Below are 14,901 nucleotides of genomic sequence, written 5' to 3' on the forward strand. Positions count from 1 at the left end.
CTGGATGGGTCTCAGAATACAGAAGAAGTGATAAGACCTGGGCGTTATGTTTCTAGTAGATTGTGATGGGATACAGGCTGAGGTGGCTAGCCAAAAAGGCAAGGAAGTTAAAAAAAAAAAAAAAGAAAAAAGACACATTTGCCTACTTGATAAGTTTACATAATTTACAGTTTGATACCCTAGCATAACTTATTTTGTAGCTTATAATCCAGTGTCTTTTATCAATGAAAAAGATCAGATTGATAGAAAATATTAAGATGACCATTTTTGAAGCACCTTTTTCCCTAAGTATTATTCTGCAGTTGAAAATTTTAAATGCTTTGGCTATTTGGCAAGACATGCCTTTATTTATTTTGTATGGATCATTAAAACAGAAATCCATGTCTTTGTTAAATATTAAGAAATCCGTTTGAAGACTTTAAAAAACATATTGAACCTATATTGATTGAAGTGTTATAGCTACTACACATAGATTTACCAGGAAAATATGGATAAGAACTTAAGAAATCTTTCAAGAAATTTATTTATGTTGAAAATTGTTCCAGACTACAAAGTCCTGTCTTGCTCTGTGATCCTGTTTTATCAAAGGCAAATCAGTTTCTGAACATAGATGGGAAATATCCTGAACTGTAATACAAATTGGTGGATTTAGTAAAATAGCTTACGTGGAGCTACAGTTATTTGATAACTAAATCTAGATATTGTAGCTGTAAAATATGGGAGTAGTGCATGGCATAATGATCAGCTTACACTGTATAGTGATTGTGCTGCTAAATGCCCATGTGAGTACCAGAAATGTAGGCAGGCTTATTATTGGTGTTATAGGGAATAAGGATTTTTAAGAAGATGCAATCCTCACTATTTTTATTATTGCATAATTTTTCTGCAAGTCTTAATATTTCAAATGAAAGTAGGTTGTATGCCTCTGTGTGTGTTTGTTTGAAAGAAACATTCTAAGACAGGCTTGCTTTTCAACATTTCTGATGATCAGTTTTTCTTTAATATTATTGTGTCCATTAAACTTCATAGCATTTCTTTTCATTTTGAAAAGTCATTATTAAATCATAGTGCATGTTATAGTCAATGGCATCATAGAATCAAGGAAATATTTTACATATAATATCAACTGCCCCTCTGATATATAATATACATAAATATCATATGAAAGCATATACAATATCACCCCCTTATTCATTTTGATTAAAATAACCTTGTTTTCTAACTTTATTTTTCTAGCACTGAGTGAGAATTTAGTGGTGGAGGAAAGAGTAGCACTCAACTCAAATAAGAAATCTGAGCAATTTGTACCAGAAACGTACATGATGGAGAAGAAAGATGCAATCAAGGAAGATGAAATTTTCCAGCACAGGAATGATGACAAAATAGAAGAAAAGGGAGCTGCAGGATTGTGGGGGAAAGCAGGGGTTAATGGGATTCCCATGGGGGACTGGAAGCCAACAGCAGTACCACCAGCTTTAGTGGAAGAAGAGATTACAGAGGAAAGGGAAGTCCCTCAGGGCGTCATAAGTGGAGCAGGAGAAGCAGCAGCAGGAGATGAAAGGCTAGGTAAAGTAGGGCTCAACCCCATGGGCAAGGAAGCAGCCAATCACTTTGCAGGTCTGAATGAAGATGGGGGTCCTGAAAAGCAGGAGTTCATACAAACAGTGTTTGAGACAGAGAAGGCAGTTTCTGAAGGGGAACAGGATTGGGAGGAGGTAAACCTGGCCCGCCAGGTAGTGGCTCTGAACTCAGAGTCTGTTCAAGAGGCAATAGTCCTCCTGAGAGAGGCAGCGATACTAGGGAAGGAAAAGGCTGAGAGAGAGGTGGTTGTGAGTGAAACAGGGTCTGAAAAACCAGATGTGCAAGGAAGTGAAGAGGAAACATCCACAGACCTGGAAGTCATAGGACCTGTGGAAGAAGGAGCATCGAAGAAAGAGGAAGGTTCAGAAGTGGCAATACTTGGAGAAGAGAAACCAGACAAAGAGAGAAAGGAAGTTATGGAAATTCAAACACCTCTGTGGGCCTCAACCTCTGAGAAGACAGAGGTAATCCAGCTGGGGGTTTCTGAGGGCAGCACCAAAGAACTTTGTAAGGAAGATGTGGAACAAAAGGACTTTGTGAGTGAGGTAGAATCTAATAGGGAAGATGACAGGAAAGAAATATTATCTGAGGAATTAGATATGGCAAGAAAGAGGAAGAAACCTGAGATGCCAAAAACACCCCTGAGGGAAATTGAATCTGAGAGAGAAGAGGTGACAAGGGCAAATGCTTTTAAGGATGGAGGCACTTTAGAAGAGAAGAAATTTAAAGAGGAAGAGGGGAAAACAGTGACGGAAGTGGCATCTGAGGAAGAGGTAAAAGCCCTAACAAAGGAAACAGAATCTGATGCTGAGGATGAAACACCTTTGGAGGGATCAGAATTGACTGAAGATGGAGGGCCACAAAGAGAAGATTCACTAAAAGAAAGAGGGGTTACCGTGTTTGAAGCAGTCCTTGGATTTGAAAAGTCACTGGAAAACATAACAGCTTGGAGGGAAGATGGAGGAGAGCAAAGACAGATAGAAGCCAGAGACACAGAAAACAAAGGCAGAGAAGAGCTTCTCCTCAACAAGAAAGTGCCTCCTACAGAGAAGGACGAGGGGCCACCCCAAGATGTAGCAGGTGAGCTAGACTCTCCCCAAAGCGGGCTATCAGGGAAGGCACAGGCCCCTGAGGTGACAATCACAGCCACTGGTGAGGCTGAGGAGTGCACAGGCAAAGATCAAGCCTGCCTCACCGCACTGAGCAAGAGGGACAACGAAGGCCTTTTCCCGGGGCCAGAAGGAGTGGGAGTCATGACAATTTACCAGGAAGATGTTCCTGAGGGAGATTCCATGATGGCCGATTTGTGCAGTCAGGAAGCAATGGCTGGAGATGCAGAGGAGGAGGAGAAAGAGTGTAGTCTGGGGAGAGGAGTAATGAATAGAAACCCAGAGTGCGGTGGGAGCAAGAGAGGAGGGGTGGTTGTTGCTGAGGAAGACCTGTGCCCAGGAGGAGGAATGGCGGAAATAGCCACAGAAAAGAGGGCCGTGCTGGCAGAATTGAAGGCAGACGAGGGGAAAACAGAAAATAAAGCCTTTTCAGATGCTGCTGGGGAGGAAACTTGGCACGATGTGGATAAGATACTAGATGAAACAGCAGCTGCAGAGAGGGTCGTGGTAGAGGAAATAGCACTAAGCAGGGAAGAGGTGCCAGAGGTGGAGGAGGTGATAGTGACTGGGGCACCAGAGGCTGGGCTGGGAGCTGCGCAGGAACCTCCAGATTGGGAGGGGGAGGCTCCACAGGTAGGACGGGATCAAGAAAAAGGGGAAGGTGAGGCCACCCAGTGTGCAGGATCAGTGGGAGAGGAGTCCAGAGCAGCCGAAACCTCCAGATCGAGATTATCACCAGGGCGTCCATCAGAGCTGAGCAGAGAGAGGCTACAGGCTACGCAGACACTTCCCGTGAAGCCCGATTCCACTGAAACCCTAGAGAAGCAAGTGCAAAGAGAATGTGAGAAGGCAGATGTTCCCGTGAACAACACGAAAGCCTGAGAGGCTTGGTGGCAGACGGTGAGTTTAAGTCTCATCTGTTTTCAGGACTGACTAGAAACCCCGCCCCTTGGTCTTCTCCCCTTTCTGGATCCCTGCACCCAGGCACACACCTCGGGTTCAGTTCTGTGCTGCTCAGCTCTGTGCCTGCCAGGGTCGGGCTGGGGAGCTGGCAGTGGGCACAAAGCACACTTCTGTTTCCTCTGTAAGCGAGCTGCCTGAAGTAATAGCAGATCCACATCTCCCTTACAAGCCCCAAAGATGAAACACAGAGGACAAAAGGGCAGCTTCTCTCCTTAACATACCAAAGAAGAGTTTATTTCCCACTGGAGTATTTAAAAGGATGCAATGACTGTTGGCTGTGTTTATTTGTTATTAAATGGGTTCTACACCTTCATTTCGGCAGTTTTGTCAAGTTTACTATCTATATTACACTTTTATGTAATATTGAACAGTTGAATTAAACCTCCGAATGATTTTTGTCATATCCTGTTATTTCCTCTGATACCCTCGCATCCTTAGTGTCCAGTTTCTGCTGTTCTGAGTAGTTATATTCATGGCGTTACTATCCTTTTTATTACTTTTCAGGCCATTTTAAAGATGTCTTCAGGAAGACATGAAGAGTGGGGAAAGATTCACCCAAGTGTGTCTCCAGGACTTTTGATTTTATATTCTTTGTTTGTTTGTTCTTAAATCCCTGTGCTTTTTGGAGCTGTTTCTCGATGTATCAGTGCTGGTCTGTAGTTCTCTCAGCCGCAGGATGCTCCTTAGGAGCAAGTGGTTCCTAATGGAGAACTGTGGAGCTCTGACAGGGTCCTTTTGCAAATTCAAAATGATAGTTTTTAAATGTTTGACTTTTACCAAAGATCCACCTGAAAGGCATAGTCCTGACATCTAGGGTTTGTTTGATTCCTTTTTATTTTGCAATCAAATATTAGCCCCTGTTTCATATGTGGGAGTTTATTTAAAACATTATGGCTTGGGCCTCGGTGCCTCAGTCTGTGAAAATGAGTTCTAAGTTGCTTGCATATACAATCCACACCAAAAATGATTCCAGACCTGTAAGTCTTTCTAGAAAAGGATTCCATGGCATGTATCTTTGATTATACCCAGAAATATCCATCCTATTTATGCCAGATTAATTTAACGTGGGAATGTTTCAGAATACCCTTTGTTTTGTGTGCATGTTTCTGCAGCTCTGTTTTCCGGAGTAGATGAGTGAAACTAGAGTGGCTTGCATTTCATTCATCAGGGCCTTATTTAAAGGGATGTTCGAATTTAAATCAAAATAGTCAACAATCTAATTTAGCAAAGTAAAATGAGTGTAATAGTTATAGCAGGTAAACATAGCACATGTATGCCAACACTGAAGACTCTTGGTTGATATCATTAAAAGGAAAAGAAAGGTGGATTAAATTAGTGTGCTGCTCACCTTCCAGAATTCTGTTATTTCAAACCTATGAACTAACCTTGCAGTGCATTGTAAATCAACGGGACACTTTCTAATTACCCCTGATATTATTTCCTAGTTATGTATCAGTATGTCTCTTAGGGATTTTGATTTCAGGACACATATGTTTGAGTACCTTTTCTGTACATGAGCAGGTTAAAGAGAATTTCGTAAAGCAGTGATTCTTTAGCCAGACTGCACATTCGAATTCATGCGGGTACTATCTAAATGATTCATTCATTGCTTGATCCCTGGCCCATCCTCAGAGATTCAGATTTGTTAGTTTTAGTTAGGTCTGGGCAACAATTTATTTATTTTTATTTTTTTAAACTATTCATTTGATTCTACTATGTAACCAAAGTTGAGAATTGCTGTGCTAAATCATCATACAATTCGTTCTGGCTGCCATGTACTCTTTGTCCCTAGGTATTAGGCATATTACCTTTAAAGATGTTTTCCATTTTAATAAGTAATGGAACCATTCTGTGATAAAAAATATAATGGATCAGTGGATCTCAAAATGTGGTCCCTTGATTGGTAGTATCAGCCTCACCTGGAAATTGTTCAATAGAAAATTCCTATCCCCACCCACACTTACTAAATTATAAACTCTGGGGGTGGAGTATACCAATTGGTATGTAAACAAGTCTTCCAGGTGATTCTGATGTACACTAAAGTGTGAAAACGGTCATGGACTATTTTTTAAAATATATTTATTTTTTAAAAAAGATATTTAGATTACACGAAATGTTACACACCCACAAAAAATATAAGGGATTCACATCTGTCCCAGTCCCCATACCTCCCACCCTTCCCCACATTAACAACTTCTTTCATTAGTGTGGTACATTCATTGCAACTGATGAACACATTTGGAGCATTGCCACTAAGAATGGATTATAGTTTACATTGTAGTTTACACTCTCTCCCACTCAATTCTGTAAGTTATGGCAGGATATATAATGGCCTGTACCTGTTTCAATATCATTCAGGACAATTTCAAGTCCAGAAAATGCCCCCATGTTACACCTACTTTTCCTTTCTCTGCCTTCAGCATCTCCAGTGACCACTGTCTCCACACCAATGACATAATTTCTTCCATTGCTAGAATCACAGTAGGTCTATAGCAGAATATCAATAAATCTACTCTAGTTCATATTTTATTCCCCAATTCTGAGGACTCTGGGATGGTGATGCCCTCTCCACCTCTAATTGAGAGGGGGCCTCAATCTCTTACAGCTGATGGATGGGACTCTCTTGCTTGCAGTTGTAGACTCTCTCAGTTCCTTGGTGTGGTGGTTGTCCATCCTCACCTCCTTGTTAGTTGTCCTGTATGAGTCCAGTGAACTGAAGAGTAGGTGTTGCAACTCCACTGAGGCTCAGGGCCCAGCTGGCACATGGACAGACCAAAGATTCGAGCCTCTTGTCATGGACTATTGAGTCTATTGAGGAAGAGTCTCCGTTGGAAAACATTGCCAAGCATTACGTGAAATTTCTCATGCCTCTCACTGTCTCTGTTCCTGCCTCTCTCTCTCTCTGTCTCTGCCTCTTTTTCTTTCTGTAGATATGGTACTCACAATAATAGTGAATTCAACCTTAAACTCAATTTTGCGATAATTGTAATGATGTGTATATGAAATCCCTCTGTCCCACCCCCTACGGAAGAGTAAATCTTCACTGTCATAGATCTCTATTGTCTGTATTATGTTCAATGAGCAGATTTTATCTACATTATATCCAACTTTATTCCTGTGATGCCTTATTTTGACACTCTAAAGTATTCGTTCCCTGATCTCAAACTCATTGCTACACAGCATCTTATGGGAAAGATTGTAAAGTTGTGCATTCCATTGAAAAAAAATGAGTTTTGTACAATGTGCTAAGTGGATATTGCATTTGATTATTTTTATATTTAACACATTCCATCAAAACATTCTGTAACATAATTTTACAATCTGCATGTAGTTCGGTTTTAAGTGTGAAATTCAGTGTTGTGATATTTTGATTAAGTCAATTCTTTCTCTGCAAATACTATGTTGATAAATTATTTGTATGCTCAACTGAACTGATTTTTCCTAGTTCCTTCATTATTAAAAGCATAAATAAATCATATGTTTACAAATGAAACATGTGAATGGCTCTTTATAAATAAGACTAGATTTTTAAAATCTTTGTTCTTCCCTTACAGAATTTCAACTCCACAGACCAAAGCAGAGAGAATTAATTTCATTGGGCTATATTTTTTAATATATGTGTTGATAATGGCTGTCAGATGTTGTGTGGAACATTTTTTATATTCAAATATGCCTTTCACATACATGAGATAATGTTAAGGAGGAAAATTATTATTACTATTTTATAGATAATTAAATAGAAATTCAATAAAGTTAAGTGGTTTGTCTGAAAGCATGGTCAGTCTCAGATCTTCTGACTCCAAACTGTTTTTCCTCACATTATTTTCTATGAAAAACAATATTGAATAGATGCTAAGATACTATATGTGAACCTCTATGTGTTTTTATTTTCTTGGAACAGAGAAAAAGTCAAACATTAATATACCATATCAGTAAAAAGGGAATCATTTTAAGGCAGTGTCAATCAATAAATGAAGTAGACAATTTCAATAATTCAGCAAAAAATAGACAAACAAAGGAGATGTAGTCAGATTTAGACTTTGTACTTTAACTACTTGAGTTAAGCATTTTCTGTGGCTTTATAAACTCTTGTGTTGTAAATTTAAAGTTTAGTCGAGTCCTTTAAAACTTCTAAGGTCAGTAATTTTGCCACAATTATTGCCTTTAGAAAATGACTGCTTGAATAAAGAGAAGAAAGCCTTAAGGAAGTTTCCTGTAGTAAGTGAATTCTCCAACAGCCTCAAGGACAGACAGCCCAGGAGGGGCTGCTTCTAACCTTGGGTAATACTTCCTTTCAGTCTTTTGTACTGACCGATTGCATCGTTTAAAAAAAAAAAAATTCCCTGTCCTCATGGCCCACAGCAAGAGGCAAAAGAGAATAAATACAGCTGGAAATCTTTAAAATTTGCTCTCACACAAACCCGTCTTTTTTTTCCTTAAAAATGTTCCTTCCTTATAATACCATGCCCTGTGACAGGAAAACTATGCTCTTCAAAACTAACTGGAAACACGAACCCTGTGAGATAAAATGCTGGATATTTAAGAATACACATTCCTTTTTAATTCCTTCCAGAAGTCTGGTTAGTACAATCTTCACAATATTTTGAAATAATGCAACACCCTCATTTTATATTAGGGAAAATGAGGTATGCAGAAGATTCCTGGAATAGATAAGCTGGTGCCAAATTCTACTTAAAAGTCAATTCTTTCCCTCCTTTGCCAAATGTTTCTTGCTCCTTATTAAGTATATGACACTTAAAAATTTCATTGACACAATTATGGGAGAAATCTCCCAGGTGTTTAGGAGCCCGAGTGCTAATGTGATGCTGTACCCCTGAGGGCAGATGAAGGTTTTCAAGGGATTCAATCAGTGAGGATAGTTCCCAGATACTCAACCGCTGTATTTTGTCTTAACATAGACTTTTTGAGAACTCCCTGCATTCAATGTCTTCCCTTTTGCAAACCCCTAGCCTCTTGTCATTATAGAGGCCAGCTTTTTATCTATTTTACAATTTGACTTTGGTTAATGGCCCTGTAAGATGACAAAGGAGACAAAGGAACAATTTGAAAGATGGTATAGGTTTAAGAAAGGGAACTACTTTATCAACTGATTAATAAATCTTTCTGTACATCATGTGGTTTCCAATTCTTTGTTTTCAATAAAACTAAATTAAGACCTAACTGAGATGTCAACTGATAAACCATTAAAAATAATTTTTGGTAACATATCAGTCCGTGATGTTTGGTAAATAACTCAGATGTAGTTCAAAAAAAGAGCACTTTGCTGCGAAACAACAAAATCACTTCCATTCCCTTCTACTTATTTATGTGACATATATAAACACTTTACTCTTACATCTATGAAAATAAAAATAAATGGAATAGAACTGATGTTGAATGCGCTCATTCTACCAGGAATAACAATTCATTCACAGATAAACTAATGAAAAATAGAAATCACTATCTTAAGAAATTCATTTCTAATATATATACATTTTATGTGTAATGTTTATCAAAAAGCTGTATACTGTCCTCTAGGCCAGTGAGATGAGGGTTTCCAATGGACAGAGCTACTACAATTTATAAATTTTTAAAAAAAGATTTATTTATTAACCCCCCCCCCCAAAGCTTGTTTTACTGTCTGTTCTCTTGTGTCCATTTGCTGCGGGTTTTTCTATGTCTGCTTGTCTCTGTTGCATCATCTTGTTGTGTCAGCTGTCCGTGGCAGGCGTGGACCAGTTTGCCTTCACAAGGCCTCCCGTCCCAGGGCCTCCCATATGGTAGACAGGAGCCCAACTGATTGAGCCACAGCTGCTTCCCTAATGTTTTTTTTGATCAAGTAATAGCTTAGTCTGGAAAAAATTAACATATTTCTTGTTCACAAGAAATTTTATAAAAATTGAATTTTAATTTATTTAATATTTTAGTTGCAGAAACATAAGACAAGGTGATCAATAAATGACTTTAAAGCACAAAAATGTCCTAGGTGGGATATAATTCTATGGACAAAGTGGAATGGAAATGTAAGTTTATTAAGAAACAAATAATGTGCCATTTCCTAGTACTAAAGCAGAGCATAGTCATGTAGTTTTGAAATGCTTCTGCAGAAACTGTGGAACAGAGATTTTCATGCAGGTAGTTTATTAGAGGTGTACCTTGTGAACAACACTGTGGGGGAATGAGGTAAGCAGAAATGGACAGAGAGGAAGGATGGCCTGTGATGCAGTTGCCACAGAGGCCACAGCCCATTTGTTATGGATTGAGTCATATTGATGTGGGCTATGGGTGGAAGGCTCTTTGTCTCTTCAGAGATAACTAAGTTGTTTGACTTGTGGGTGTGAAACGGTAAGAGGCTGCAGTCCTGCTCTTAGGGACCAGCAGGCTCCAGTCCCAGGAAATGTTTAACAAGGCAAGGGCTATAAACTTTAAGTATTTAGGGGAAATGCAAAAACCAAGGCTTATCTAAAATGTCTGGAGTCCTTGCTAAAAGCTTACCTAAGATGTGAAAGAGATATATGCTGATTGGAGCCTATTGAGAACTGAAACAAGGGGACCATTTGACCTTTCCTCTCTGTATAAAAGACGTTTGAAAATCTTGTTCCGGGCTCGGGATTCAAACAGAAAGCTCCCGAGTCCGGCCGGCCGTCAATAAACCATTTTTCTTTCTCAAAATCATTACTGAGTCCTGGCCTCTCTATACTAAAATAATTGAACTTCTCTTAAATTCCACAACATTAATGGCGACCACGAAGGGACAATAAATGAAGGCCAGAGACGGTAGCATTTTGCTGCCCCTTCCAAATCCCCGAGGAAGCCGGGAGGACTCGGGTGAACCCCAAATCTGGGCGCCCCTGGATTAAATTTAATCCAGAAAAGATGTGGGCTCCACCAGAATCTTCCCGACAAAATCAAGGGGCAATGGAAGGTCTGAAGAGAAAGATTCTGGGAACGAAAAAGAGCTCCGAACAGGGAAGAAGGTAAGACTCCCCGGGTGAGCAGAGTCTGGAAGGCCCTAGCTTTAATTGCTAGGAAGGGGAGGCTGATCACCTCCCGAGAGAACCCTAGTAGCCCCAGAAGGCTGGGGGGAAGCTGTTCTCTCTAGGCTTGGGAAAAGGAGGAAAACCGGGGAAAAGCCCTGGTGTTTTGGGTTTGTCTAACTGCATGTTAGAATCTGGTACTGGTCTTATATCCACTAAAGGAGTGGAGTCTCGATTTTAATAGGAAGGGTATTTATAGGTTCGAGTCCTAATATCCTGGAAATTGGTCTAGATTAAGGAAAACAAAACTTGGTTACAGGAAAATGGATCGGCTTTTCTGGTGGAGCTTGGTCTGGGTGTAAAGTTTAAACAGTGGAAAAGTCTAGCTGAAATCTTTTGTTATGGTGCTAATTTGTGAATGAATTTGCTTTATACCAAATGTTAAGTGTTCTGAGGTTTGTGATGGCTGTGGGGGCAGCCGTGGTGAAAATAAATATATAAACTTGTGAGTCAGATTAGTGACCTTTGTGCTTCTGTCTGTGTCAGCTCAATGTTAGTGTTGGAGTTGTGTCCTTACATGAAGTAGAATTTCAGCTGAGCTGGAGCCCTCCCTTGCCATTGGCAAGGGGGTGAAATGATTCTGGGGCAAAAGCTGAGGAGTCTAGATGTTTGTGCATGTTCTGGTGTCTTGTCTCTGGTCTGGCCCTTTGCCGGGGCTTGGAGGCCATCTGTGTCCGCGCCACGCACCCAAGTTTGTTGGGGATGTCCCAGTCAGGGTGGCTGGGTCCCTGGGAGAGTTGCCAAATTTGAGTAGGTTCTGTCTGCCCATTTTGGCTGAAAGCTGGAAAGGGGGGAGCGGCTTGCCCCTTTCCAGTGAGTCCACCCTTCTATTCATAAGCCGCATTCCTGTTTGTTGTGCACCCGACTGCCTGGAAGGGGGGGAAGTGAAGGAGGTGAAAAGCAGAATCAGAATAAATGCAGTAAAGTTCCCTCCTTAGGGTGTCAAAGCCAAAATACGTTTGCATTCTGCTCAGGTTCTTAGAAGGTATTGTAGTAACCTTAAGTAAGAGAATGTGTTCTGTGAAGGTAAACTTTGTATTAAGGGTATAAATAATTATAAAAGTTTTACAAAGCATTGTTTAAGGTATTTAAGTGGCTAATTGCAGAAAGTCATTATTTAACAAAACTGAATTGATAATAATAATAATAAAAGGCAATTTTATAACAAACTTATTCGGCAGCCAATCTCCCCTGCCAACTTGCTTCCAAAAAAACTGTTTCTGGTATTACATGCTACTAAGTATTTAAAGTGAAGAAAAGTTCATTATTTTAACAAACTTGTTTAGTATTAATGGCAATTATATGTTGCAAGAAGTTTGCCTGGTAACTTAGTATGTGGGATATATGGAGTGTGTTTTTATTGTTAAGGCAACAGAAGATGATTTTGTCCTAAGATAAAATGATTGATTATTGGAAAGAGTAGAGTGTGGGACAGAACCTGAATGAATACTGAAAGTGTAGAAGGTTTGTGGAAGGGAAATTTTTATGATTAAATTGAGTAAGATCAATATACAAAGAAAATATTTTATCAATAGCTTCTTGTGCTTTAACCTCATCATATCCTCAATGTTTGAAGAAGAGTCTTACCTCTTTTAAAAGAACATTTTATGTTCTAGAAATCAAATCCTGAAAAGTAGCCTTTTATTTCAAACTAACTGCAAGAGATTTATTCTTTCACTTTAAAGGAAAAATTAAAGTAATGGTTAAGTTCATTTAATATGTTATAAGTTGAATGAAAGGTATTTAAAGGTGTTATAAAATTAATAGTTTTTTTAAAAAATTAATAAAAACTGTAACTAAGAGTTAAAATCATTTATAAATGCATTTATATTGTAAAACAGTGGAAAGACAAAAACTGAGATTATAGCTGGGTGAATTTAGCCTGAAACTATTATTTAAGTGTAAATTCTACACTAACCTTTCCTTTGTTTATGGTTGCTTCAGGCCTAACCTCGCCCTTTGCCTTTGCCTGTGGTTATTTCATAATTGAGAAGAGCTGGGACATCACTGTCTCCTCTTCTGGTATTAGTAACCCTTTCTCTCATGAATTCAAGTGTAAACTAAATAAATTGCTGCCTGATAGAATAAGGTTAAATGACCACTGGAGTTTTATTATCTCCAAAACCAAAAGGGGGGTGGAGGGGGAGAAGTCTCCTGCCTTGACGGTCAGTGTTCCTAAGAGTGGCAATTCATGAGAGAAAGCAGTCTGTCTCCCTGAGGCTTCAAATAGCCTCAGTAAATATATATAAAACTAATCTTGTTGCTTATCCAAAATTCTGCTAATTTCAAGGTAAAATATAAAGTTCTAAAACAAAATGGTGCTAAGGCATTGAGAACATTTTGGTTATTACAATCCATTAAGTAAGAAAGAAAATTCTTGTGGTAAACTGCATGGTCATAGTGCAAATTAAGAAGAGTTTCAAAAGTCTTTGAAAAGTTTAAAGTAACTAAAGTCATGTTGTTGTGTCAAACTATTCATGTCTGCCTATTTGCTCAAATTGTTAAAAAATATGCAGTTATATTTATAAATATTCTTAAAGCCCAAATTGAACTAAGCAGGATGAAAAAGTCATAGAAATCTGATTATGGAAACAATTGGGAAAGGGCCTCCTCTTTGCAAGAGCTTTTAAGGCAAGACTAGGTGTGGCAGATTAAACCTATCTACTAGGCTAGGGAATTAAGAATCAGTTTGCCTGGTAATTTCCCAGTTTAAACCTTTGTCAGCCATAAATTGGAAAAAAAAAAACAAAACCAAGATTAGGTTAATTTTCACAGAAGAAAAATGTTGATGTAACCCGGCGGCCTGCTGCCTCAGTCTCCCACTCCCGGGTTGGACAGCAGTGGAGGAGACCAGTTTAGGCCAGTCCTATGGGCAGTGGAAGGATGCCCAAGAAGGAGCTAACTAAGTCGGTGCCATTTCAGCACTAAATTCTATTCCTTATTTGAAAAAGGGGGGAGCAGGTAAAAACTAAAATGGTTGGAATGTGATAGAGGAAGCAGTTAAATCAAACTTTTGCGTGGGAAAGTTAAATCTCAGATAAGCTGTAACTTCTGAAGTATCCAATCTATGGAAAAACAGGAAGAGCTTGCATGCTAGGCTTAGGGGTATAAATTGTGTCATTTTTCTTTGTTCGGGGCACCAGCCATATCTGGCTCTGCGCCCCTTCTTGCAAGATTGAGAATAAAGTATTTTCTTCTCCACAATCTGGTGAGCCTTATTTTCTTCCAGAAGATTTCTTTCCAACAAAATAAGGTAATTAGTGGCTCTATTAACAAATTTCAGTAAGTAAAAGAAAGTCCATAAAAACTATGGAGAGATCTTTCCTGGGTTATGATTTTAAAAAATTAAGTAATTGTGTAATGTGTTTTGAAACCTGGTAGTCAGTATGCATGTGTTTTAAAACCTGGTAGTCAGTTATGCTTTTAAATTAATAATTTTCATAACTTAAAGAAAAGAAGTTTTTAGCTTCCTGTAAGGGAAAAAGAGAACATTCCTTGCATAAACTATAATGGTTTCAATTTTATTTAACTTGAGTGTAATCTCCCATAGTTAATTTATAAACTAAATTAACATATGTACAAAATCTTTACAGTAATGAAAATTGTAAGTGAAAATTGTAAGTTCACATTGGTGAAATTAGGCTAAAGGGAAAAGATTGTAGATATGCTCTCTTAAATAAAGAGTAAATTTCTTTCATTGGTAATTGTAATTTAGTAAGTTTATTTAAACATGAGGTGTCTAGTCAATGCGGTTATAGTCAATTGTGGAGAGTTTGTAGAACATCTTCCAAACTGAAAATGTTTGGATGGTTCTAGTTGTAGAAGTCATTGTTGACTAAAGAGGCTTGGATTGGTATTGGTAGCAGAGATAACTTCGTGATAATAGACCTGTCTGAAGGCCACTGCAAAATACACATTTAAGTAAATGGTAATAAAAAGTTGTCTTGATTCTATTGGAAATATTCTGTTTTCATTCTAACAATGAAAAATAATATTTTTCCTCTATTACTAAAGTAAAGTACCTACTGTTATCTTCATAGTAAAATTGTGTAAGTAAATAGTCATTTGATATATGTATTGCGTTAAGTTGTTTAATATATATATAAAACAAGGAATAAACTTTAACATTGTCAAACTCTTGTGCATTCAAACCAGGCCTTGTATACATTACAGGTGGCCTCTCCATGTGAGTTATTGGCTAGGCTGGTCAC

At 38.6% G+C, this 14,901-nt stretch overlaps 1 protein-coding gene across 2 annotated transcripts in view; it reads left to right on the forward strand.

Moving 5' to 3' along the window:
- Positions 1-7,146, forward strand: part of ERICH3 (glutamate rich 3) — a 146,361-nt gene extending 139,215 nt beyond the window's left edge. For both annotated transcript variants that reach the window (XM_071217377.1, XM_023585270.3), the window contains 2 exons: positions 1,237-3,590; positions 4,158-7,146. In XM_071217377.1, coding sequence (XP_071073478.1) covers positions 1,237-3,572 — 2,336 coding nt within the window. In that variant the 3' untranslated portion in view covers positions 3,573-3,590; positions 4,158-7,146. The remainder of the gene's footprint in view (positions 1-1,236; positions 3,591-4,157) is intronic.
- Positions 7,147-14,901: the final 7,755 nt, after the last annotated feature.

The sequence above is a fragment of the Dasypus novemcinctus genome, chromosome 9, assembly GCF_030445035.2.
Source record: "Dasypus novemcinctus isolate mDasNov1 chromosome 9, mDasNov1.1.hap2, whole genome shotgun sequence".
Lineage (NCBI taxonomy): Eukaryota > Metazoa > Chordata > Mammalia > Cingulata > Dasypodidae > Dasypus > Dasypus novemcinctus.